The 20,796-nt window shown below is 47.2% G+C and overlaps 2 protein-coding genes across 6 annotated transcripts in view; one reads left to right on the forward strand and one right to left on the reverse strand.

The window, feature by feature from the left end:
• Nucleotides 1-8,300, reverse strand: part of MAP4K5 (mitogen-activated protein kinase kinase kinase kinase 5) — a 70,214-nt gene extending 61,914 nt beyond the window's left edge. Inside the window, exons 1-2 of one of the 4 annotated variants that reach the window (XM_061462499.1) lie at nt 8,138-8,300; nt 7,603-7,812 (exon numbers count right to left, since the gene is read on the reverse strand). In XM_061462499.1, coding sequence (XP_061318483.1) covers nt 7,603-7,710 — 108 coding nt within the window. In that variant the 5' untranslated portion in view covers nt 7,711-7,812; nt 8,138-8,300. The other 3 variants (XM_061462497.1, XM_061462500.1, XM_061462498.1) reach the window with 3 other exon arrangements.
• Nucleotides 8,301-16,672: 8,372 nt separating this feature from the next.
• The window catches only part of ATL1 (atlastin GTPase 1), a 32,074-nt gene continuing 27,950 nt past the window's right edge, over nt 16,673-20,796 (forward strand). For both annotated transcript variants that reach the window (XM_061462517.1, XM_061462518.1), the window contains exon 1: nt 16,673-16,828. In XM_061462517.1, the coding sequence (XP_061318501.1) occupies nt 16,795-16,828 (34 nt within the window). In that variant the 5' untranslated portion in view covers nt 16,673-16,794. The remainder of the gene's footprint in view (nt 16,829-20,796) is intronic.

The following is a 20,796-nucleotide window of genomic DNA, read 5'->3' on the forward strand; positions in this document are numbered from 1 at the left end:
CCCTCTTCAATCTCTTTCCTTGGGATTTGACAGGAGCAGGATGGAAACAGTAACCACAAAACAGATTTTTCCCTGATCTCCAGTCCCGACTGAAGGTGAAGCCAGGAAGCAACACCTTTGCTCACCCTCCTGTACGTTCTTTTCACCAGAGACACAGTCAAGCTGCGGCTTCTTGGCAGGGCATTCTCCATCCAGCACATGGGAAGGTAAGCTTTGGATAGACCTTCAAGCAGCTGAGAAGGTCCTTGCAGACACTATCTACCATGCTGGATAAAATTAATTACTCTAACTCTTCATTGAAGGAATATAGAAAGCTAGAGAGCAGAATGGAAACGTCTCTGTACCAAAACCCTGAAATTTTCCCACAATCAATCTAGAAGGAAGTGAAGTTCATCCCACTGTACGCAAGGAGCTCCCGACAGCTCAGAGCTTTATGTGATATTTGCCCACAGGACATTTCCTGTGGGCTAGCTGCAAGGAAACACATGAGAAGGCAGATCTAGGTCTCAAAACAATGCCAACAAGCTAAATACTATCCAACAGATGAAGATACTGATTTTGCAGAGCTGGTTAGGAGGGAATGGAGTCAAAAGGTGTTTGGCTTTCAATGGAGCCATTCTGCTATTTTAAACAGAAAAACAGAAAGGAGTCAAATTTTTCAGACAAGCCCCTCTTGAACAGAGTCCCTAAATGAGAAAAGGGAGAGGGAATGGGAGACAGATGGCAAATGATGCTATATAGTGCTGCCTGTGTAAACCTGCCCTACAGTCTAGCAAACCACAGCTTGGAGAAAAACATAGTGGCACGTAATATAGAGACCCCTTCATTATAATTAGACAGATTGACTTAACCTGTCAGAAAGATTATTACTATCCTTGGCTAGGCCAAATGGAAAGTTCAGACAAATGACCTCTCCAATACCCCTTCCATAGGTACACTCTGTGATGAGATCTGGGGAAGGCCTGGTAAAGTAAACTGTCTTTTGCTGGTTGAAAACTGTCAGCATCAAGTCTGCTTTGGTTACCTAATCCCATTAAAAGCAAGGTAGTATGTGGTTTTATAGATCACAAATGCAAAATCTTGAACAAAATACCCTGTCCTTCTCATTGACTGCTGTGTCCACCAAACCTTGCCAAGTATTCATATTGCTAGGAATCTTTCAGAAATCGGGAACTATTCTAAATACTTGAAGAAACACAAAATCTGAAATCCTAACAAAATGGTGAAGTGTGAGAAATCTGAAGTATCAAGGTTACCTTGCACTGAAGAACAGTTTTCATTAATATGGAGATCCACCCATTTTGCATTGTCCTCAAACAGCACCACTATGGGTGGATGCTGCCTCTTTTCATTCACAGCCATAACAAAGAAGCCAGGTGCCAAACGTGAGTAAAGGTGGCAAGCATATTTGTTTTCCCAGCTGCAGAGTGGTCGGACAGTTGCTGGGGTCAGCGAATTATGCTGGCAAACTCTGTTATGGCCTTGCTAACAGGAAGAGCTATTCTCTCCAACATGGATGACCTGTGTACTTCCACCACAGACCTCTGCTGATGGAACTGGGAATCATTCAGACACCTCACGCTATATTCTTAGATGCATTCAAAGTTAAGCGTTGTCAATGAAAATGACCATTGCATCTTCTGGAGACAAAGATGAGGAAGATATTAGCATGCAAATGTTCTGATCTTTGATCTATCCTTCCTCTCAAAGACTTCTTCTGGTGTTGGGGGGATGGCCAGTGTGTGTGTTTCAAAGGGGATGCATGACCTACACTATTCTCTTCTTCTGAATGGGTATCTCACATTGAAAGAGAGCTCTGGGATGGAAGGAAGAAACAGCACAGGTCATATAAAGTATTTCTTGTGTTTGACACTGGTCTCCAAAACTGTGCACAACTTGCAAGGAACAAAAGAACATGCTCTGCTTAACCTCTTCCTATGCAAGTCTGCAGGACACCTCCCTCACTGACTGTACCACAAAAAAAAAAAGGAGAAATAACAAAATCACCTACACAGCAGAATGTCTCCTGAAGGATGACCAGGGGATAGCAGTACCGCCAAGTGAAGACTACATCAGAGACAAGGCTGGTACCAACAGGATATTAAACTCAACAGAACAGACTCTCAGCTCCTCCTTGGCTCAAGAGATGCTGGGTACAGCCTTCATACTACCTGATAGCAGACTGAAAGGTTGCTATCAGTCTTTCTTTGGCTCCTCTGAAGACCTAACCTAGGAAGGCAACTCTCTTTAAAAGAACTGGAAAAGAAATCAAACCTTATTTTTAAGATTCTGGAGACTACCTTCTTTTGGCAATGAGACAGGGAGAACCAGACGGAGAAATACTCTACTCCAGTCACAGAATCTACAATTAACAGAAAACAATTAACAGAAAATTAATGAGCAACAGGTGGTAAAATTTAAAGCCAAACAGCTTTGAATGTTCCACAAAAAAAGCCCAAATGCTTAGTAAGAAAAAAAAAAACAACAAAAAACTAAACAAAACAAACAAAACAATCCACTTACAAAGTTTACAAACGGCAAGGCACGGCCTTCCCTCAACTCCTGAATATCTTAACAGAGTGCCCATATGCCACTGAGCACCTTTACTCTCGGCAATATATATACCCTACTGACTGCATCCTAAAAGAAAAACATGCAATTTCTGAGAAGAGAAACTGCACGGCAACAAGAAGAAACTCAACAGTTTTGGTTTGATGCCATTCTAAACACCCTTCATATGGAAAAACAAGACTAGGCAGAGTTCAGGCATGGCTACAGCAAACACTGCTAACCAGAAGGCTTTGATCTGGACAGGAAGAGTGGAACCCCCGATGTGACAGACGTTTTATGGTAATTTATATGTGTAAGCAATGTATATTCAGCAGGGACAGCAGTGCTGAATCAGGGATGGCCAGTCTAATCAGTCTGCAGCTACCAAAACATATTCATATAAAGTTGGGAGTATGTGATTAGAAACTACCATAGATGTAACTGTACTCTGGTTAAACAGAGCCTTAACACTCCATTCTTAACCTGCCGACTTTAAGTAGCAGAACGCTTTACCCAGTAAGTTCTCATGATCTGTGAAATCAGACTGACATTAAGAATTATTTTCAAAATATCAAATGCGGATTTTCAACAGCCTTTGACTGAAGGAGAAAATACACTCCAGAGCTCTGGGAATAAGGCACTGACCACACAGTGGGGCCAAAACCTGACTCCAACTGGACAGAGACTCACATCTGTAACAAAAACAAAAACACTGACAAAAAAAACGAACAAACCCAAAACAACAGAAAACTCAAACTTTGTGTTTTTTTTCTTCTTTTTCCTTTTCCAAAATTGTGTTGGAGCAAAAGAGTCTGTGTCCCACGATCCAATTTCGTTGCTCATTATTTTCCTGCAGACACACTCAGTGGCAAACCAGTACAGGTCTCTTGTAAGTTAATGCCCTTTTCTGGTGCAGAAGATTAAAAGAAAAATCCTAAGAGAAGAAAGAGAGACTGAGTAGGTGATTCAAGAAGGAATGAAATTTCCACGATATTCAACAGAAATGCATCTCTTGTTTACAAGTGATTTCTGCTATTAATTTGGTATGTTTCTCATTCCCTGTGCTTACTGTCAAAGAAAGCTATTGTAGCACTGTTCACAATCTGCTTGGAAAAAAACAAAACAAGACAGCTTTAAAATTGCTGCACAAGATCGTATTTGATCAACACCTCCCAGGGAGGAGAGACATCCAACTACTAATCCTGCAGAAGCAGCCTGCAGTGGGCTAAGCACATACAGGATCCTTCAGCTCAGCTACCAAACAAGAGCGTTCAAAAATACAGTCTACATAAACTGCCCTTTGTTCCTCTTCTCCGAAATCGAAGAGTAGTTAAAACTCTGCTTGGGGCACTTGCATTAAAAAATACAAAAAAATCAAGTCTTGTTTACTTGCAGAAGGAGTCAGAGTATGCAGTAGTGAGCGGAAATCTTTTGTTCCACGGTAGAGTCAACAGACTGACAGTGAGGATACTCACAAGAAGACAACTTAAAATTTCTTTTCATGTGAAAGCAGTGGTGACTCCACATCTCTTGCCATGACACAGGGTATTATTTCCCCTAAATCCCTCCACCAAACCTATTCCGAGTCACTAATAAATACTCAAATAAAAAGCATATGCAGGAAATGAGCAGGCTTTAAGCAACTTGGTCTAGTGGACCAAGTTGCCCGTGGCAAGGGGTTAGAACCAGATCATCTTTAAAGTCCCTTCCAACCCAAACCATTCTATGATTCTATGAAATCCCAGTAAGATACAACTAAAGTAAATTACCACCCTTTAATGTAGTGCTTGTTTTCTAAGTCCCTTCAGGACATCAACATATACCCTAATGACTTGATGTCCTGATGTAACCAAATCCCACAAGCTAACCAGAACAGGCTCGTCTTACACTATTCCAGGTACCCCCAGAAAATACCTAGGGCTGCAGAAACACATGCTTATAGAGCTGAGGATGTGAACTTGTTATCAGAACTGGCCTCATACAAATTGGACTAAAAGGCCCTACTGAAAAGCTGCAGGTTCACTGACGGTCATGCTGACATGAAAACCCATCCTGCGAAAGATCTAACCAGATCATGGGAGTTTACCTGGGATGGCATCTGACTGGCCACTTCCTAGTGCTGGAGATTAAATTCCATTTACAGTTCCTAGTGACTTTTTAAATTTTCTGCTCTAAGATACTGGTCAACTGGATGTTTCTGCATTAACCACACACAAAACATCTATTTCAGCATAATCCTGCTGATGCATGAAGAAACTTCCATCCTTTTTAAATACTGCTTTTTTCATGTCTATGTCCAAGGAGGGCAAATAGAAATCTTGCGAGGAAAGCCAAATTAAAACCTCACTCCTGTGGACTTCACCTTTGCAGCACTAAGCGATATGATGCTGAGGATGGTAATCATTTGGCAGAAAGTAGGAACAAAAAAAAATATTGTCAGCATATTATGAGGTTCCAGTGAGTACTCAGTCTATGTTAATACAACCACTTTCAGAAGTCAGTAATTTAAGATAGTTTAATACAATGCTTTTAGGGATAAATTATGTTAGGATTTTAATGGAAATTGTACTTCCAAGATTACTAGATCCAAGCTTGGATCTACTTCCACATGCTGTGAAGAGGTAAGAAAACAGTTTATTCACAGATGGTTTCTCCCCCATCCTAAACTGCATCAAATACATACAATCAACCATTGTGTGCCATGTGACAGACAAGAGAAATAAACCCCACAAACACTAAGAAAAATACATTTCAGTTTTAAGCTTCCATAATAGTAAAGAAAAAGTGGGTAGATTTTTAGAAAGGCCTTAAATACTCTTCTGTAACCTAATAGTGAGCACAAATATTTGCTTAACCTCCACCTTCCACATCCAAAAAAGAACCAATTACTCTAAAAGCTACCAAATGCCACAAGAAGAATCTGAGGCATGAACCACCACCACCAAAAAGCATCTGAGGAAGAGGCAGATCTCCCACAATCAGAAAGGCTGCCTCATTCAGACATCCTAAAAACAACTGTGCTGGAGACACTGATGAGTCATTATTAGCGATGAGCTGAAAAACCACTTGAAGAGGTGAGAGGAAAATTCCGTTTCCATTTAAGAGCACTCTCTAGCAAACCTTGCCCTAGCGCTGCAACATAACAACAATCAGATATTCACTAAGAAATGCATTTTATAAACACTAGTGACAGCAGCCTTCATCAAGCACAAGATTTGCTATCTGTGCTAAGAAACTTACCATGGACTAAGAAAAATAAAAGTAAAATGTTTATATGTTAAGTCCTTTCAAGAAAAAGAGTTTACCTTAGTTACTTTTAAAATTAACATAACATCAATGACTTTTAAAAATGAGTTTGCTTTGCACATTTGTCATAACAGCCAGTGCCATCTGATTCAGTATTCCCTTGATACAGTTCCTCCCTCTTGCAGGCCTTTATGAAAACAAAGAGGAAACCAGTGACCTAGAAACAAATGTAGGCTCTCAAACTACTTCAAACTCATTAACTTTAGACTTATAACTACGTCTAAAAAGCCTGCCAAAGACTTTGATTTCAATTTGAACCTGAGAAGGTTCAGGTTTATTCCTATCTGAAACAGTGTCAGGAATAGAAGGCACATTTTTCATAACCCAAAGAAGAGAGGCGGGGGAAGAGGGCTGTGGGGTTTTTTTTAAGGGGATATGTTTACATGGCACAGAGCAGAGCCATGCATTGAAAGCAGCTCCGGAACCGGAAGCTGTATGACATGTCAGCACAGCTCTCCTCTAATTACTAGGGTAATGAGAAACAGAATATTTCTTTTTCTACAAAGAGCAAAGAGATTACGCAAAAATACTTCTCTGCAACATAACCAGTTATTTCTTGTCGTGCTGCCCTGTGCTATGCAGGCATACTCAAAGTAGCTCTAGGTACACCGAGCTGCTGATTTATGAAACCTTAAATGTCCTTTTAAAGAATTTAGTGCTAGATTTAGCGCAAAGAAGTTGACTGGTCTGCGTGGAGCAGTCAAGGAGGGGAAAAAAAAAAAAAAGAAAAGAGAGAGAAAATGAAAAAAGGTAAATATGCACCATGAACACTTTTAAAAAATAACTCCCTGAGGCTGCAAGTAACCATTTCAAAGGGATGGTGGGGACAAGATCCATCTATAAAACTTCAATTTGAACATTAGCAAAGTACCCTCCCCCCACACGAGCAATTACCACTGACTTTCATGTGGCAACGCAACACACCTTTTCTTGTGCAGTTGGTTGTGCCAGTTCTATTTTAAACACACTGAAGAGCACTACAAATTAAAACAGCACACCCACTCTGCCCATGCAGTTGAAAACACAGATCACCAAACACAGGCCGAAAACTTTTAAGACTTTATCAGCAACCCAACCCTGAAAGCTGCTGAGCATCCCTGACATTCAGGGAAGGGGCTTGGATCCCCCAGAGAAGTACAGAGAGGAGTGCACCACACAATAACAGAAACATAAAATTGTTTAGGTTGGAAAACCTTTCAGGTCATTAACCCAATTATTGCCAAGTCTACACCATGTTTCCAATCGCTGTGGTTCTGACAGCATGAGCACCAGTACACATCATTCAAGAGCATCCACTGGATGTGCAGTGCAAACTCTACCTACAGCTGTAACTCCCTTCTAGCTTCTGAGGAGCCTTAATCTGCTTCTGCCTTTTGTGTGCTATTATTAACCTCAGGGATAAACTTGCACCCTGTTAATCAGGTGCTTTAACTGATGCATAGGGGAAACAGGTACAGCAAGTAGATATCCTCTACCTTCTTTAGCAGTAACGTGGCAAGTATCACCCACAATACACACGAATTCGAACCTCTACAAAATCAGTGAGGGGATCGGCAATACGGACCCTTTGCCAACGCTGCAAGTCAATCCTTACAAACAAAAGTGTTAAGCAGGGAGGGAAACCTCACACTGCCAGAGGTGCCCCGAGTTTTCCACTCTGTCCCAACCGGTCTCTTGATGCCCTGAGACCGGGCCCGCCGTGAGGAGCCCCTCGAGCAGCGCCCGACGCAGCCCTTGGCCACTCACCTTGTACACATCGCCGTAGGTGCCGCTGCCCACTCGCTGGATCAGCTCGTAGTCCTGCTGCGGGTTCCGCCTCAGGATATCCCCGCTCGGCCGCGCCGCCGGCTCCATCTCTGGCCCCGCGCAGCCCCCGGCCGGGGAAAGGGCGCAGCGGCCGCTTCCCTCCTCGCCCCGCCAACTGGGGACGCTACTAGCGCGGCAGCCGGCCCATGGCTCCTGCGGCGGAAAACGTCTGCTGAAGGGGGCTCCCGGGGCGGGCTCTGGGCCGCGGTGCCGAGACAAAGGCAGGCAGCGGGCGGTTGCCACGGCCGTTGGCGGCCCGACGGCGGGGGCAGCGCCCTCCAAAGCCCGCGGCAGCTCCCGGGGCTCCTCTCGGCAGCGGGGAAGCTCCGAACCTTTCGGGGAGCAACCGGCCCCAGCGGAAGGAGGTCCGGTCCCGTCCTGCCGGCGACTGAGAAGGCGCCGCGGCCCGTCCGCCGCCGGCCGGGCAGCCACCCGCCTGCAGCCAGGCCCGCAGCAAGGCCGGGCCGGCTCCTACCTGCGCGCCCACAGCCCTTTGTCCCACCGGAGAGGGAGCGCCGCAGCCTCCTCCTCTCCGCGCGGCGCCGCGCTCCTCCCCAGCCACGGCCCCGCTGCCCGTTGCGGCCCCGGCCCCTACGCACGCACGCACCGCCCGGCCGAGCCGAGCCGAGCCGAGCCGGGACGGGTTAGGACGGAACGGGACGGCAGCGACCTCCGCGACGCCGCAGCGCCACGACGCGGCCGACGGCCCCACTGCGGCCCGGCCCACCCTTCTCCTCCCCTCCTACCGGCCTTCCTCCCCCGCCCCTCAGTCGGCGGCGGCTCGAGCTAGGTCTGCAGGCGGCTCTGAGTCCGCTGAGCTCCGCCGGGCCGCGATGCCGGGTGTGGGGCGCGAGGCTCCCCGCAGCGCGGAGCGTGCGGAGAGGATGTCTCTCTGCACGGTGGAGACAGAGCCAGGGGTGCAGAGGGGGCACGGTGCGGCTGAAGGCGCCACTGCTTGCCCTGAGGGTGCAGTGTGACCATGCGGCTGCTGTGTCACAGGGTTCATGGAATCACAGAATGGTTTATGTTGGAAGGGACCATAAAAACCACCCAGCTCCAAACCCCTTGCCACAGGCAGGGACACCTTCCACTAGACCAGGTTGTTCCAAGCCCCGTCCAGCCTGGCCTTGAACACTGCCAGGGATGTGGCAGCCACAGCTTCTCTGGGCAACCTGTGCCAGTGCCTCATCACCCTCCCAGGGAAGAACTTCTTCCTAATAGCTAAGGTGCAAGGAGGAGCAAGAGGAGGAAGATGTACTGACCTGGGGGGAACAGGGATGCGAACTGAGTAGGACTCCCTGGGCAGTGAGTCTTCTCCTTTGCAATCTGGATTGCAACCTTGCTGCTGCATCATGTAATCCTTTTCATGGGCTAATCAAGCACTGTGGTATTTAGCTTTGTGGGCAGCTAATGCAATGATAGTCACACGCAAATTAACTTGGACTTGTCAAGACTTGTTTTTTTGGGCTCTTAAAGTCAAAAAAGCTTCTGTGAAACTGTAAGATGGAAAGTATTCTGTATCTGCCTTTCCTTCTTTGGAGAACTCACCTATGGGCTGTCAAATGAGTCCTGAATTTAAGAAACCCAGAGGTGGGGATATGGAGTATTGGAATGCTAGCAGTAGTATTCCCTGCACATAAAATCATTAAGGCCTAAAAGGAGGTGTCATTTTCAAGGCGCAAAAAAAAAAACAACAACCAACACATACTCAAAGCAGGAAATACGTTTGCAAAAGTTAGGTAGAGAAAAATTAAATGGATGCCAGATGTACGAGTCTGGTGTTCAGGACACTGGATTGGTTATTTAAGAATAGATTCTGCCTCTTTGCCAGTCAGACAGCCCAAAGAGGTCCAATATAGTCTATGGACAAAGTATCTGGGTACTAATTCTTACTTTAAATTAGAGTCTTCGTTTTAAGCTTACTCCAGCATATTTAGAAATCCCACATGCAAATACCTGAAACAGCAGTGCTGATTGTGTAAGCTTTTCCTTCAAAACTCAAGGCTCTGTAGTATAAGTCATTAGGATCAGTTTGTCACTTCAGGTTATACTCAAAAACAACGTGTGCAGACTCTCGGGAATTGCATAGTTTGATATTATTGGGTCTTTATTTATGGACTCATTTGAAACTGTGTGTGTCAGAAGTACACTGCAAAATGTAAACTGGCCTGCTTCCAGGGAGACAGGGGAGCACAGAACTGCTAACTTAGAGATTCACACTGATTTTCCCCTTGTACTCTGAAAGCCTTCTACATCCTGTATGTTCTTTCCAATGTAAATAGGTAAGTTTTCCTTGAACACCCAGCAAATAAAGAAGAAACTATTTACCCTTTAGGGAGCTGTATTTCCTCGAGCAATTTTTAACAAAACAATTACCTCTCCCCCCATAAATTAGCTTCCTGCACTCCTGATAGCGAGCTGTTTGTATCCTTTTGGTTTTCTCTTCATTGGCTGAAAGTTTGAACGCCTCCTTTCCCTCTACTGATTTGCTGCTCTTGACAGGCCATCAGATGACAGCACAGGAAAGAGTCAATTTAATTTTCCAGTAGCAGATGTTGCATTAAGACTTGGTCTCCCAGAACATCTTACACATCCAAGGGCTGTCCAACAACTGCAATTTAATGCAAAGGCTTCCATATTGATCACTGGTTTGGCCTTGCTGGGTTAAGTTTCACTTCTCACCCGGAGGTGTAGTTCCCTGTCCTGCATTGCCAGTGGTAAAGAGTGAGCTCTCAGAGCCTACCTTGTGATCTTAGCTTTAGTTCACCTTCCCCAGCGGGGTCTCAGTCCCTGCTGGAAGCACTACTGGAAAGTCTACATAAATAATAGCAGCACCAGAACTGTATTCCTAGTGCCAGTTCATGGTTAGAAAGATTGAGGTAAATGATTTGTACAAAGTGTATGGTGCAAGACATGGCCAAGCACTGCACACTGCCAGGTGTGTACTCTTGAACACATACCAATCCTCACTCTGTATCTTCCACCCTAGACCACATTGCTTTTCTGGTCAAGCATGTTAAGGAATGTGCTTTTATGCAGCATCTTTCGTCTGAACGGGTTCCAGCCTTAAAAGGAACGTTAAGTGGTTTTACATAAGGCATTACGTAGGATTAGAGAATGTGATCTGTTTGCATTGTAGTCTTAAGACAAAGAACAGCCAAGGTTATTTTAATGAGACATTGAGATTTGTCTTGTAACGGTGGATGCAAAACTGTAGAAATTTCTAATTTAGCAATATAATAAAGGTGGGTTTGAAGCAGCGGAATGTGCCGTATGTGTGAATGCATGTTCATTGTCAAGTAAGAACCTCTGAGCTGTGAGCCAACAGCATGGAGAAAAAAATACTTCAGCCCTAGTTTTTATCAGACTGCTAAAATGTCTTTAATTTCACATACTCTAACAATCTCACACAGAAGGTACTCAAAAATACTTTGTGGGATTGGTTCATGTTTGTGGTGTGTTCAAATAATAAAATAGATCAGCTGCACTGCAATGCTGAGGCTGAAGACTTGGGAATCAACTCAAGGGCCTGCAGCTTTTCCCACTTACCAATTCCTGCAGTATACTGTATTTTACATTGAACTTGAGGAGACAAAGTATGCTCTCAAGAAATGCTGCAGCATCTTCCCTATGATTTGAGATGTAGCTTTTTTTCCTAAGTTTGTGGTTTGGGTTTTTCAGGCTGTTTTTTCTCCCCAGTGAAAACACACTCTGTTGCTACACCCTGTCTCTCCATGGCCACGAGCGAAGAGCCTGCAGAGGAGCTATTTCCAGGCTCTCTGTGGGCAGCTCTCTGCCACTGAGTCCAATTCTGCCTGTGACAGGCAGGATGCTGAACCTACTAAAGCTTCTTGGGGTCACCTCGGCAGCTTTTAGTGCTCTTAATGCTGCTTTACCTGCCTGGTGAGCTCTGCTTCTGGGACCCAGAATAAGAGGGGTAAGGCAAGTTTCACGGGGTCCCAAATGGTGTCTCACTGCTTGAACAGCCCTTTGGGGCAGATGGAGTGGCAGTTGTTGTGGACACATGATAGCAAATACAGAAGATGCCTGGAAGAAACTAAAGATCTTTGGTAAAGGAGCTCTGAAAGCATACTATTTCTGTCACAAGAGCAGAAAGACAGAGAGGTCTTGGCAAGACAGATACAATGAATACAGCTGAGGGAGCATCTCTGGGCAAAAGAAGGAGGAGATGGTGTCCAGGGCTGTTAGATGCTTCTTAATGTTCGGCGTGAGAATTCACTTGCTCAAGAAAGCATCATGTCCCATAAACTGAGGATCTCCCCAGGGGTTGTTGCTGAGATGCTCTGGGAAGACAGAAAAGACACTAAGGGAGAGCAAAGACTTTTCAGGCTCTCGGGAGACTTGTATTCCTTGCAGGCCAGGACAATTAAATAAGACATAGCTCAGACCCTCACACCAGCCTTAACCAAGGCCGTTGTGCAAGGGTTTGTTTTTCACGGAAGGAACAGGAGTGCTAGTGGCTATACATTAATTTTGTGTCTCCCTGTTTACATAAATGTATCTCAGGAGACTTTTGCAGCTGATTGTGCTGTTTGCATTCAGAGGAAGGAAACCAGCTGCATGCCCTTCCTTTCCATTTGCATGTGCAGGAGGGCAGAGGTGAAGCAGGCAGCTCTGCTGACAGCAACTGCTCAGCCCAAAGATGCAAGAAAATGTGACCATTCAATAAAAAACAGCATTAACAAGGGGACTTGAGAGCACAGCCTGGGAACCTGGCTGCTCCCCAGTTTCCAGGTGCACAAACCTGGCTGGAACATATTGTGGGTATCTTGCTGAATCATGCAGGCAGGTGGATTCAGTTGTTTCTGCCAAGATGCAAGAGGAACTTGAACCCTTTCCCTGGACGAGGTGTTTCTTCAGGGGGAAATCCTAGAAACAAACTTGGCACGTACAGATTTTGGCTTGGACTTACTAAAGCCACGTTGCAAAAAATGAGACTGGCAAGGTTATTTTGAATATTGCGTCCATCTGCCTGTCAGTGCAGGACAGAAAGAACAAATTAAAAACAATATTGGAAATAGATGGGAAGTTGAGCTTAGAAGAGATTTTACTGACCTCTATAGAGAGGTAAGAGAAAGGAAGAGAAATCTCGGAAGGTTGTAGTTAGTTGTGTAATGCCGGTATACCTGTGTCTGTGACAGAAAAGAATAACCTGGTGCTGCGAGGCAGTGAGGCTCCAGATACAGCATCAAAACATGCACAGATGGGTCTGCCATATTATCTGAATGCACACCTGAGACTGGGATATTTTATTCAAATCCAGCAAAACCTTGCAAGAGCCCTGAGGATGCTGCTTGGGGTGAGGAACCTACTGGAAACTGGCGTGATAGTCTAACTCAGATGATGGTGTTAAAGTTTTAGGCTGGTGGCTCTTTATCTACATGGCTTCTTGTATTCTTAAGTAGTTCCTTCAGTTTGCAGAGCATCTTCCGGAAGGAAGGACCTTTGCACAGACTGAATAAACATGTAATTTAATTAATCACTAAATTCTGCCTCCTCTATGAGTGAAATAGGATGGCTCTGTTACAGCAATAGTGTGCAATCATGTTTACAAGACAAACAAAGATAATTCCTTTGGCTGCAAACCCCATGTAAATGTAGGCAATCATAACACTATTCGAAGTGAGAAGTAGGAACAGCTGGAATAGGATTTCCTCAGCAACAAAGATCAGCTTTACTTAAAAATAATTCAGTAAGAAAAAAAACAGAAAGATGCTAGGACAGCTTCAGCTTTCAAGAGGAGTGGGGAAAAAGCTGATTCTATTTTATCACTTTTTGGTATTTGCTAGGAATTGTGGCCTCTTCACCCATGAATAGGGATAGAAAAATTAAAACAATGACAAATCACCACCATAGAGTGCAACTGCTTGGGAGAAGTCCATGTAATGCTCTTCTAGGATCTATAATCCTTTTACTTTCCCATGCAATTAAGCATAAGCAGTGAAAGAGTGAAGACTGAGAAGGCAGAAGTGATAATAATAACTTCAGGGAAGAAGCAAACATATTCAAGAACCTTGTATAATCACCATAAGAAGAGCTGTCACTTGGGGTAAGACTTGTCTGTGTCATGGCAAGGAAAACTTGTGCAGACAGCATGGTTTCCCTCAACAGCAAGTCCTGGCGAGTACTTGGTGGCACCTGAGAAAGAGCAGAGATTCTGTAGCGTCTCTTTCCCACCTCTTACATAAATATTGCACAAGGCAGCTGGTTTCTGTTTGTGAATGGCTGGGGATATCAAAAGCAACTGTGAATGCTGCCTGGGTAAGTGGGCCAGTCAAATCAAGGTAAATTATGAAGCTGCCCTGCACGCTATGTGAGCAATACACAGAATGGATTTAAACCCAGGTTCTCTCCTAATTCTGGGGCCTTTTCAGCACTGTATCTCCTGGCACATCAACCTGGATGATCCCCTGCCTTCAGTCTATCTCTGTGGAGTATTATTTTTCCTCAAGAATCCTTCCATTGCATGCCTGTTCACCATGTCTGCTGTGAAATTAGCTCTTTGTGATCTGACAACTTGGGTACCAAGAATGTAAAGATACATCCTAGGAAGTGCTGTTTGCACCTGGAAAAATAAAAGAAGGCTCTATTCATGGATTGAAGGGATGGATGGTGGGTGCAAATGAACAAATGCTGAGTCACTCCCCAGAAACAAAATCATCTGCAAAACCCCCTGACTAGGGATCAGAGGAAATAATGCAGGAAAAGGCCTCAGGAATTCATGCAGTCAATCCCCCCAGCATGGCACAGGATCAAACCTCTCCGCTCTGCTTTCATTTTCATGCCACGTGCCATAATGGAAAGAGAAAGGGAAAAAATGCCAGTAAATGGGGAGTACAAGGTTGACCTAAGCAGCAATTCTCAAAGGAAATGAGGAATACAGAACCTAAGCCCATCTCAGTTTAATTAGACTTTCAAATGAACAGATCTTCTTTTCCATCTTCTTTCTTTTACCCGTCTCCATTTCCCAGCTGCTTTTCTTTTAATCTCCTCTTTCAACCTATTTGAACCCCTCCAACAGTATCCAGCATAAGAAATTCCCCCTCTCACAATACCAGTTACTTCTCTGCCACATTGAAGAAGCAGCAGGCACATGCAATTGCAGGGATTATTTATAAAAATCATAAGGGAGCTTCTGCAGAGGCCACGAGCGGCTGAGCTCCTCGCGGTCGCAGTGCCCAGCAGCTGCGGGTAGGAGGATTCAGCTGCCTGCCACGTGGGCCAGCACTTCAGCAAGCTGAAATTATATGTTTTGCCATGATGCTGTAAACACAGCAAGGAAGCCAACGGGAGGCAGTCGCCGAGTAGTGGAAAAGGCGCTTACAAATTAAGTACCAGCACATCAGTGGGAGCGCAACAACACATGGCTGTAGCATGGATGAGCTGCCTGGAAGAGAAAATTGGTTCACTTGTGAACATTCTTCCCACTTCCAGAAATGAAGAGTGGATCCTGCTTGTTCCTGTGCATCCAGCAATGCTGGATGGCCACAGCTTTCCCTGACTGCTGGAGGTTAGCAGTGCAGAAATGAGCAGCACTCTCCCAGAATCTTTTCTTGCAGTCTTGGGCTCAGTTCCCTCTCATCCTTCCAGATTTTGGTCCACAGAATCCTCTGGTGACTGTCACATTTCCAGTTTAATCCACTGTTCTTTGAGCACTGTGCTGTGCTTCTTCCAAAGAGCAGCACAGGGCTGTGGCTTCAGAGACAGGTCAACTCCAGCAGTTTGTTGGCATCAAGTGTGGGCAAACATGAGCTGAGGACAAGTGTGTTTACCTATGTGCTGGTCTGCACAGTGTGGGTGGGAGTGGGTGAGCTCTCTGTGCCTGGCATTGCAGAAGGCTTCAACACTTTTCCTGGGTTTGCACAATGAACACAGGCCTGGGAGGCTGCAGCTGGCAAGAAAACACAGGAAGACAAGTTAAAATAAATGAGAACATGTTTCTTGCATTCCTCCAGGTGGGAAGTTTTGGCTGAGGGCACAAGGGGCACGTTGAGTCAGCCAGCATGTGGAGATAGCATCACTGCTCCCCTGCCCAAGTTTTGCACCCAGGCATTCCTGTTGCCTTGGGCTGAGTCATGGTCTTACATGGCAGAGTGCATAATCAATCCCAAATATAAGGGAACAAGCGCTTGTTGTTAAAGAGGAAAATCTGGAGGGAAGGTGCATGTTATCAATCACACTGCAGCTAGATCTTCCCCAGGGGTGCCCAAGCCTGGGTCCTCAAGCTGCATCTTTTGTGCAGCATCCGCACATGCACAGCACGTATCTCCTGCTGCCCGCGGATGCTGCTGGCACAGGCAAGAACTGGGGGAGCTGGAGCTGACTTACCCCCATGCCAGGGCAGGATCCCTCTCGGCCCATGTGTCCCTGTGTGCTCGCTGCACACTGTAGGTACGGTTCACGACATGTTTCAGCTCTGTGTGTGCATGAGCTGCTGTGCATAGCTTTCCTTTGGGTTGTGTGTCCCACCTGGGTGCTGCTTGTGAGTGATCCTACCTGGGTGGGTACTTGTGCAAGTGTCACCCTGGAGGGTATGAATGTCTGTCAGCCCCATCTCAGTCCATCACACACAGGGCAGCCCAACTGGGGAGCTATGTGCCCAGTGTCCCCCCCATGGGTGGGTGCCCATGGGAGTGGCCCAGATGGGGCTGCCTCCGGTGGGGGGGATGCCCATGAACGTGCTTAGTGTCCCCAGGTGTGGATGCCCCCCATGTGGGTATCCCTTTCCCCAAGCCCAGTGCTCTGGTAAGAGTGACCCGGGTGCAGGTGCATCCTGGCTGTGCTGGGTCCCCAGCCGTGCCCCCATGGGTGCGTGGGTGCCCAAGAGGGTGCTGGGTGTGAGGGTGTCGCAGGGTGTGGCCGCCCCGGGAGGTGGGTGTCCCTGGTCTCCATGCCTGATGCACGAGTGGGTGCCCGAGGGCGGGTGCGGCTTGGGCGGATGCCCCAGGGGCCGCCGTGCCGTGCCGTGCCGTGCCACGCCGTAGCGGCGGGCGGGGATGCTGCTGCCGGCTCCCCCGCCCGCCCCGCGCCACCGCGGCAGACGCAGCGCGGCTCGGAGCGTGCACGGAGCCTCCCGCAGCAGCCGCGGCCCGGGCAGCCCCGCGCCCCGCCATGGCCCGGAACCGCCGGGAGAGGAGCAGCTGGGGTAGGCGGCGGGGGGGCGGCGGCGGGGTGGTTCCCGCGGAGGGGCAGAGAGCCCGGGCGGGGCAGGCAGCGCCCCGGGGCTGCGAACAATACCGGGCCTGCGGCGGCCCGTGGCCCTCTCTGCGCTGGGGCGGAGGGCGAGTCCAGCCCCGCCTGGGCCTGGGCCGCCGGGGCGGGGCGGCGGTGCCGCTGGCGGGCGGTGGTGGGGGGCTCGGCCGTCCCTGGAGGAGCTGGGCGGCCTGCGGGGGTGGGGGGCCGCCCTGTCCCCGCTTCTCCCGTGGGGACACACGGGCATCTTCCCTCCCTTTTTCCCCTCCTTCCGGGGTCTGGAGCCGGTGGCGTGGGTGTCCGCCTGCCCCTGCCCTGCTGCCTGCGGTTGCTGCCTGCTCGCAGCGTGGCCGGGGAGGGGCGGTTTGGGCTGGGGTGCCCGTCGCTGGGGGGCCTCGCTGGGGTGCTGGGCGGGCCGAAGTGCCCCTGGTTTGCCACCGCCCTCAGCCCCACACGGGGCGGGCATCGCCGGCAGCCGCCTCTGCGGGGAGCCCTACGGCTGCCCGCGCCCTCCGTCGGCCTGCCCTGACGGCCCTGTCCACGCAGCACCTGCCCGCAGTCCCCGGGGTGGGGTGTCACCTCAGCCACCACCCGCTCCAGACGGGGAACAGGAGTCCTGCTCAACCCACTTATTTCAGACGGGGACGCCGGCCTTCTCCGACAGGTCGCTCCTGCACAGGGGTGCTTCACATTTCTGGAGGCTTCAGGGCTGTCTCTGTGTGTCAGACCCTCCAGACAGGGGACATTTCAAATTCATCCCTTTAGAAACCCCACCTGAGCCTGGGGGAGCTGGCAACAGCATCGCCAGGGAGGAGGAGGGTTTTCCTGCAAGGTTTCCCTGCTCCTCCTGCCTGTGGTGGGCCTGGATCCACCAGCAGCTACTGCTGCTCCATTGATCCAAAGCTGGTCCCACAGGTGGGCTGCCCTGAGCAAGCAACGGGGCTCCTGCTGGCTTTCGTCTTGCATCTGGTGCTTAGTGAGGTACTGCTTTACCAGCTTCCACTGGCGTGCTGTCTTGTAGAAAATCACGTTTTATACAGCCATTTGCGGTTCTTTGAGGCTACGAGTGTAATGTCATTTCCTCTGAGTTGTATTCCCTTTGAACTCATCAGTGCGCATGGTATCTTGCCTCCTCAGGTAGAGCAGGTGAGCTGAGCTGTGATGTTTAGATACACAAATTACATTATAATTTGTATAGATGAGAGTAGTATTTCCCATGGTAATGATTAACAGTTCAGGGACATGTTTGCAGAAGCGTTGGGATAACAGAGTGTGTGATTTGAGTAAACAAAGCGCGTGGTGGTCTTATTGCAAGACAGAAGGGAGAAAATGAGCGGCACTCATTTTATTGGTGCTATTTTTAACTGTGCCTATTGATGAAGGTCGTTAGACCCTTGGGTAAACTGAAGGGAAAACTTCCCAGTGAATATGGTGATGTTCTCAGCTTTGTCTCACAGAGCGTGTGACAGACGTGTCAGTCCTGTCTCTGTGTGTGTTGAATATCGCATACACGTACGCACGCTGGTGCTTTCCCATCAGAGTTTGATAGCAGAAGAAAATGCAAATGGTGCTGAAACAGATCTAAATGGAGAAAACATCATCTTGGAAATTGTAGCCTTGGTCCAGCAAGACAATTGGTTACATCCCTCAGTCTGAACATGGCTGCTAAGCCATACTTGAGTGAAATCTGATGTGTCACTGATTAGATTCTCTGTGAATTTTGCAAGAATCTGGAACCATCCATGGATCCAAGTGGATCTCTGTGGGATTAGCTGCCTTGTGCTGCAACCCATCCGCAGGTCAAAATCATACTCTGTCTTCTGCAGAGGTTTACCAATTCCTAGAATGATTTTCTGCCACTTTGCCAGGCTGGGTGACACTGCAGGTAATACGTTAGGGAGCAAAATGCCTGTATTTTTACTAGGAAAAAAAAAGCCCCCTTTAATAAAAGTGTACATTTGTATAACAGAATCTCATTGCCCTGAAAGATGTGTTTATATCCAGTGACTGCAGCATTGTCTGGTGACATCAGTCTGTGGGGTGACTATTCTACTGCTACGTTTTTCAGCCTTGCTGGAGAAGGAGGAGTCCGAGGCTGTTACTCAAACTAAAGCAGAAAGTCCTTGCTGTGTTCTGAAAATGGGCTTATAGGTCATTAAAAATACACGCTATTTTGAAATGGATCAAACTTTGTCCTAGTTACTCTCTGGTTAGTCAGGCCTGAAAATGAGCAACTGCTTAGTGCAACCCTCCTCCTTTGTTTCATAAATATAATTTGCCTTTTCAAAGATCACAGAGCAAATTAGGGTGACTGTATGGCACCCAGAAGAAATTGCCCCCGGTCAGCTCTCAAAGCTGGGTTATTGTCACATATGTACATCCCCGGGAGCTTGTGTAGGGGTGCGTAATGCATCAAGCATAGGGTTTAGCCTTGGGCAGAAAGTCAGCAGAAGGCTGTGCATCATTTAAGGCTCTCTCACTGAGTGTGCTAAGTGGTGCATAAACCTCACAAATGCTGCTAGTTGCTGGATGAATGGCTGAGGGAGCTGCAGGTGAAAAAAAATCACATATAGTTTCTCACCAAGAGTAGGGGTCCCTGCTTTTCCTAAAATAAGGATTGTTGGTCTCAATCCTGATCAGCACAGTGAAGTCCAGCCAGCTCAATGCAGGCTTGGAGTACACTGATTGTTTTTCTGAAATTCCTTGTGCTTGGCAGTTGCAGATACTCAGCAGCCTGCTCCCTCTGATCCAGTAAAGCCATTGGAGATCTCTGCTCCCAGTCCCTCGTTTCAACAGCAGAGACTGAAACAAACTCTGTGAAATCCATCATGTTTCCCATCAGGGCCAATGTTATAATCGGAATGACCCACTCATCAGGAATTCAGTTTTAAAACCGGAAAAGGGATTAAAGAGGTTATATATACTTCTTGGTCAGGATTTTCAAACTGGACATGAGATTCATGAGAGCTCCAGAAGGGGCCTGATTGCCAGGAAGGGCTGAGCAACTGTTTAATGGAGAAAGGACTCCTCTCCATCACAGGCCAGGCTAAGATCATCGCTGCCACACTTTTAGACTACACAGCAGTGGGTTAAACTGGCAAGAAAAGGATGATTTTGGTAGTTTATTTTTTTTTCTTTTAACTGATAGTGCTAACGTATTTTCTGCCTTTTATTTGGTTTCTGACCTTTTATGGTAGATTTTTAACAGTGGATGTGCTTTAGGTGACCCTACTTGAGCAGGGAGGTTGGACTAGGTGACTTCTAGTGGTCCCTTCTAACCTCAACCATTCTGTGATTCAGTGATTTTCACATTCCACTTACTGGCATTTCTTTGTGACTCTAAATGCTGGGAACGTCCTGAAAAGTGAAAGCTGAGACGTTTCAGTCAGACAGGCCTTTACACAAAAAGCCACCCCACACGAGAAGATTCACAACCAAATTACCAGCTTGTAAATAGGAAAAGAAGATGAAGTGTTAGGACTTGAAAGAAGAAACAAGACAACATTAAAAGCTAAGCTTGGTTGCTGTACCTTTGGTTTTGAGGCAGCAGCGTTGTACAGAGGATTTGAATAGCATGGTCTGATCCACTGCAAGATAAGCAGGAGCAAGTCCAGCCTGCCTTTCCCCTTTTGGGGGAAGAACTGAGATGCCCCAAACCTGCCTTGCAGCAATGACATGGTGCCTTCATCACGCTTCATGTTGCATCCATGCCATGAGAGCCTTCGGTGTTGCCTGAATAATGGAATGCTGCCTGCCTAAATAATGGAAGGGAGAAGCAGTGTATGGGTGCTGGTTGTATCTTGCTGCATTCTCTCTGATAAGCCCATAAGTGAGAAACAACACACATTAATATTGTTAGGACCTAGGTGATGCTCATAGGCAGTGGGCCTTATATGAACTTACCTGCATCACTGACTGGAA

This window comes from Pezoporus flaviventris, unplaced genomic scaffold (genome assembly GCF_033815535.1).
Source record: "Pezoporus flaviventris isolate CSIRO_AGI_PZ_B2104156 unplaced genomic scaffold, CSIRO_AGI_Pfla_v1 ptg000035l, whole genome shotgun sequence".
NCBI classification, from domain to species: domain Eukaryota; kingdom Metazoa; phylum Chordata; class Aves; order Psittaciformes; family Psittacidae; genus Pezoporus; species Pezoporus flaviventris.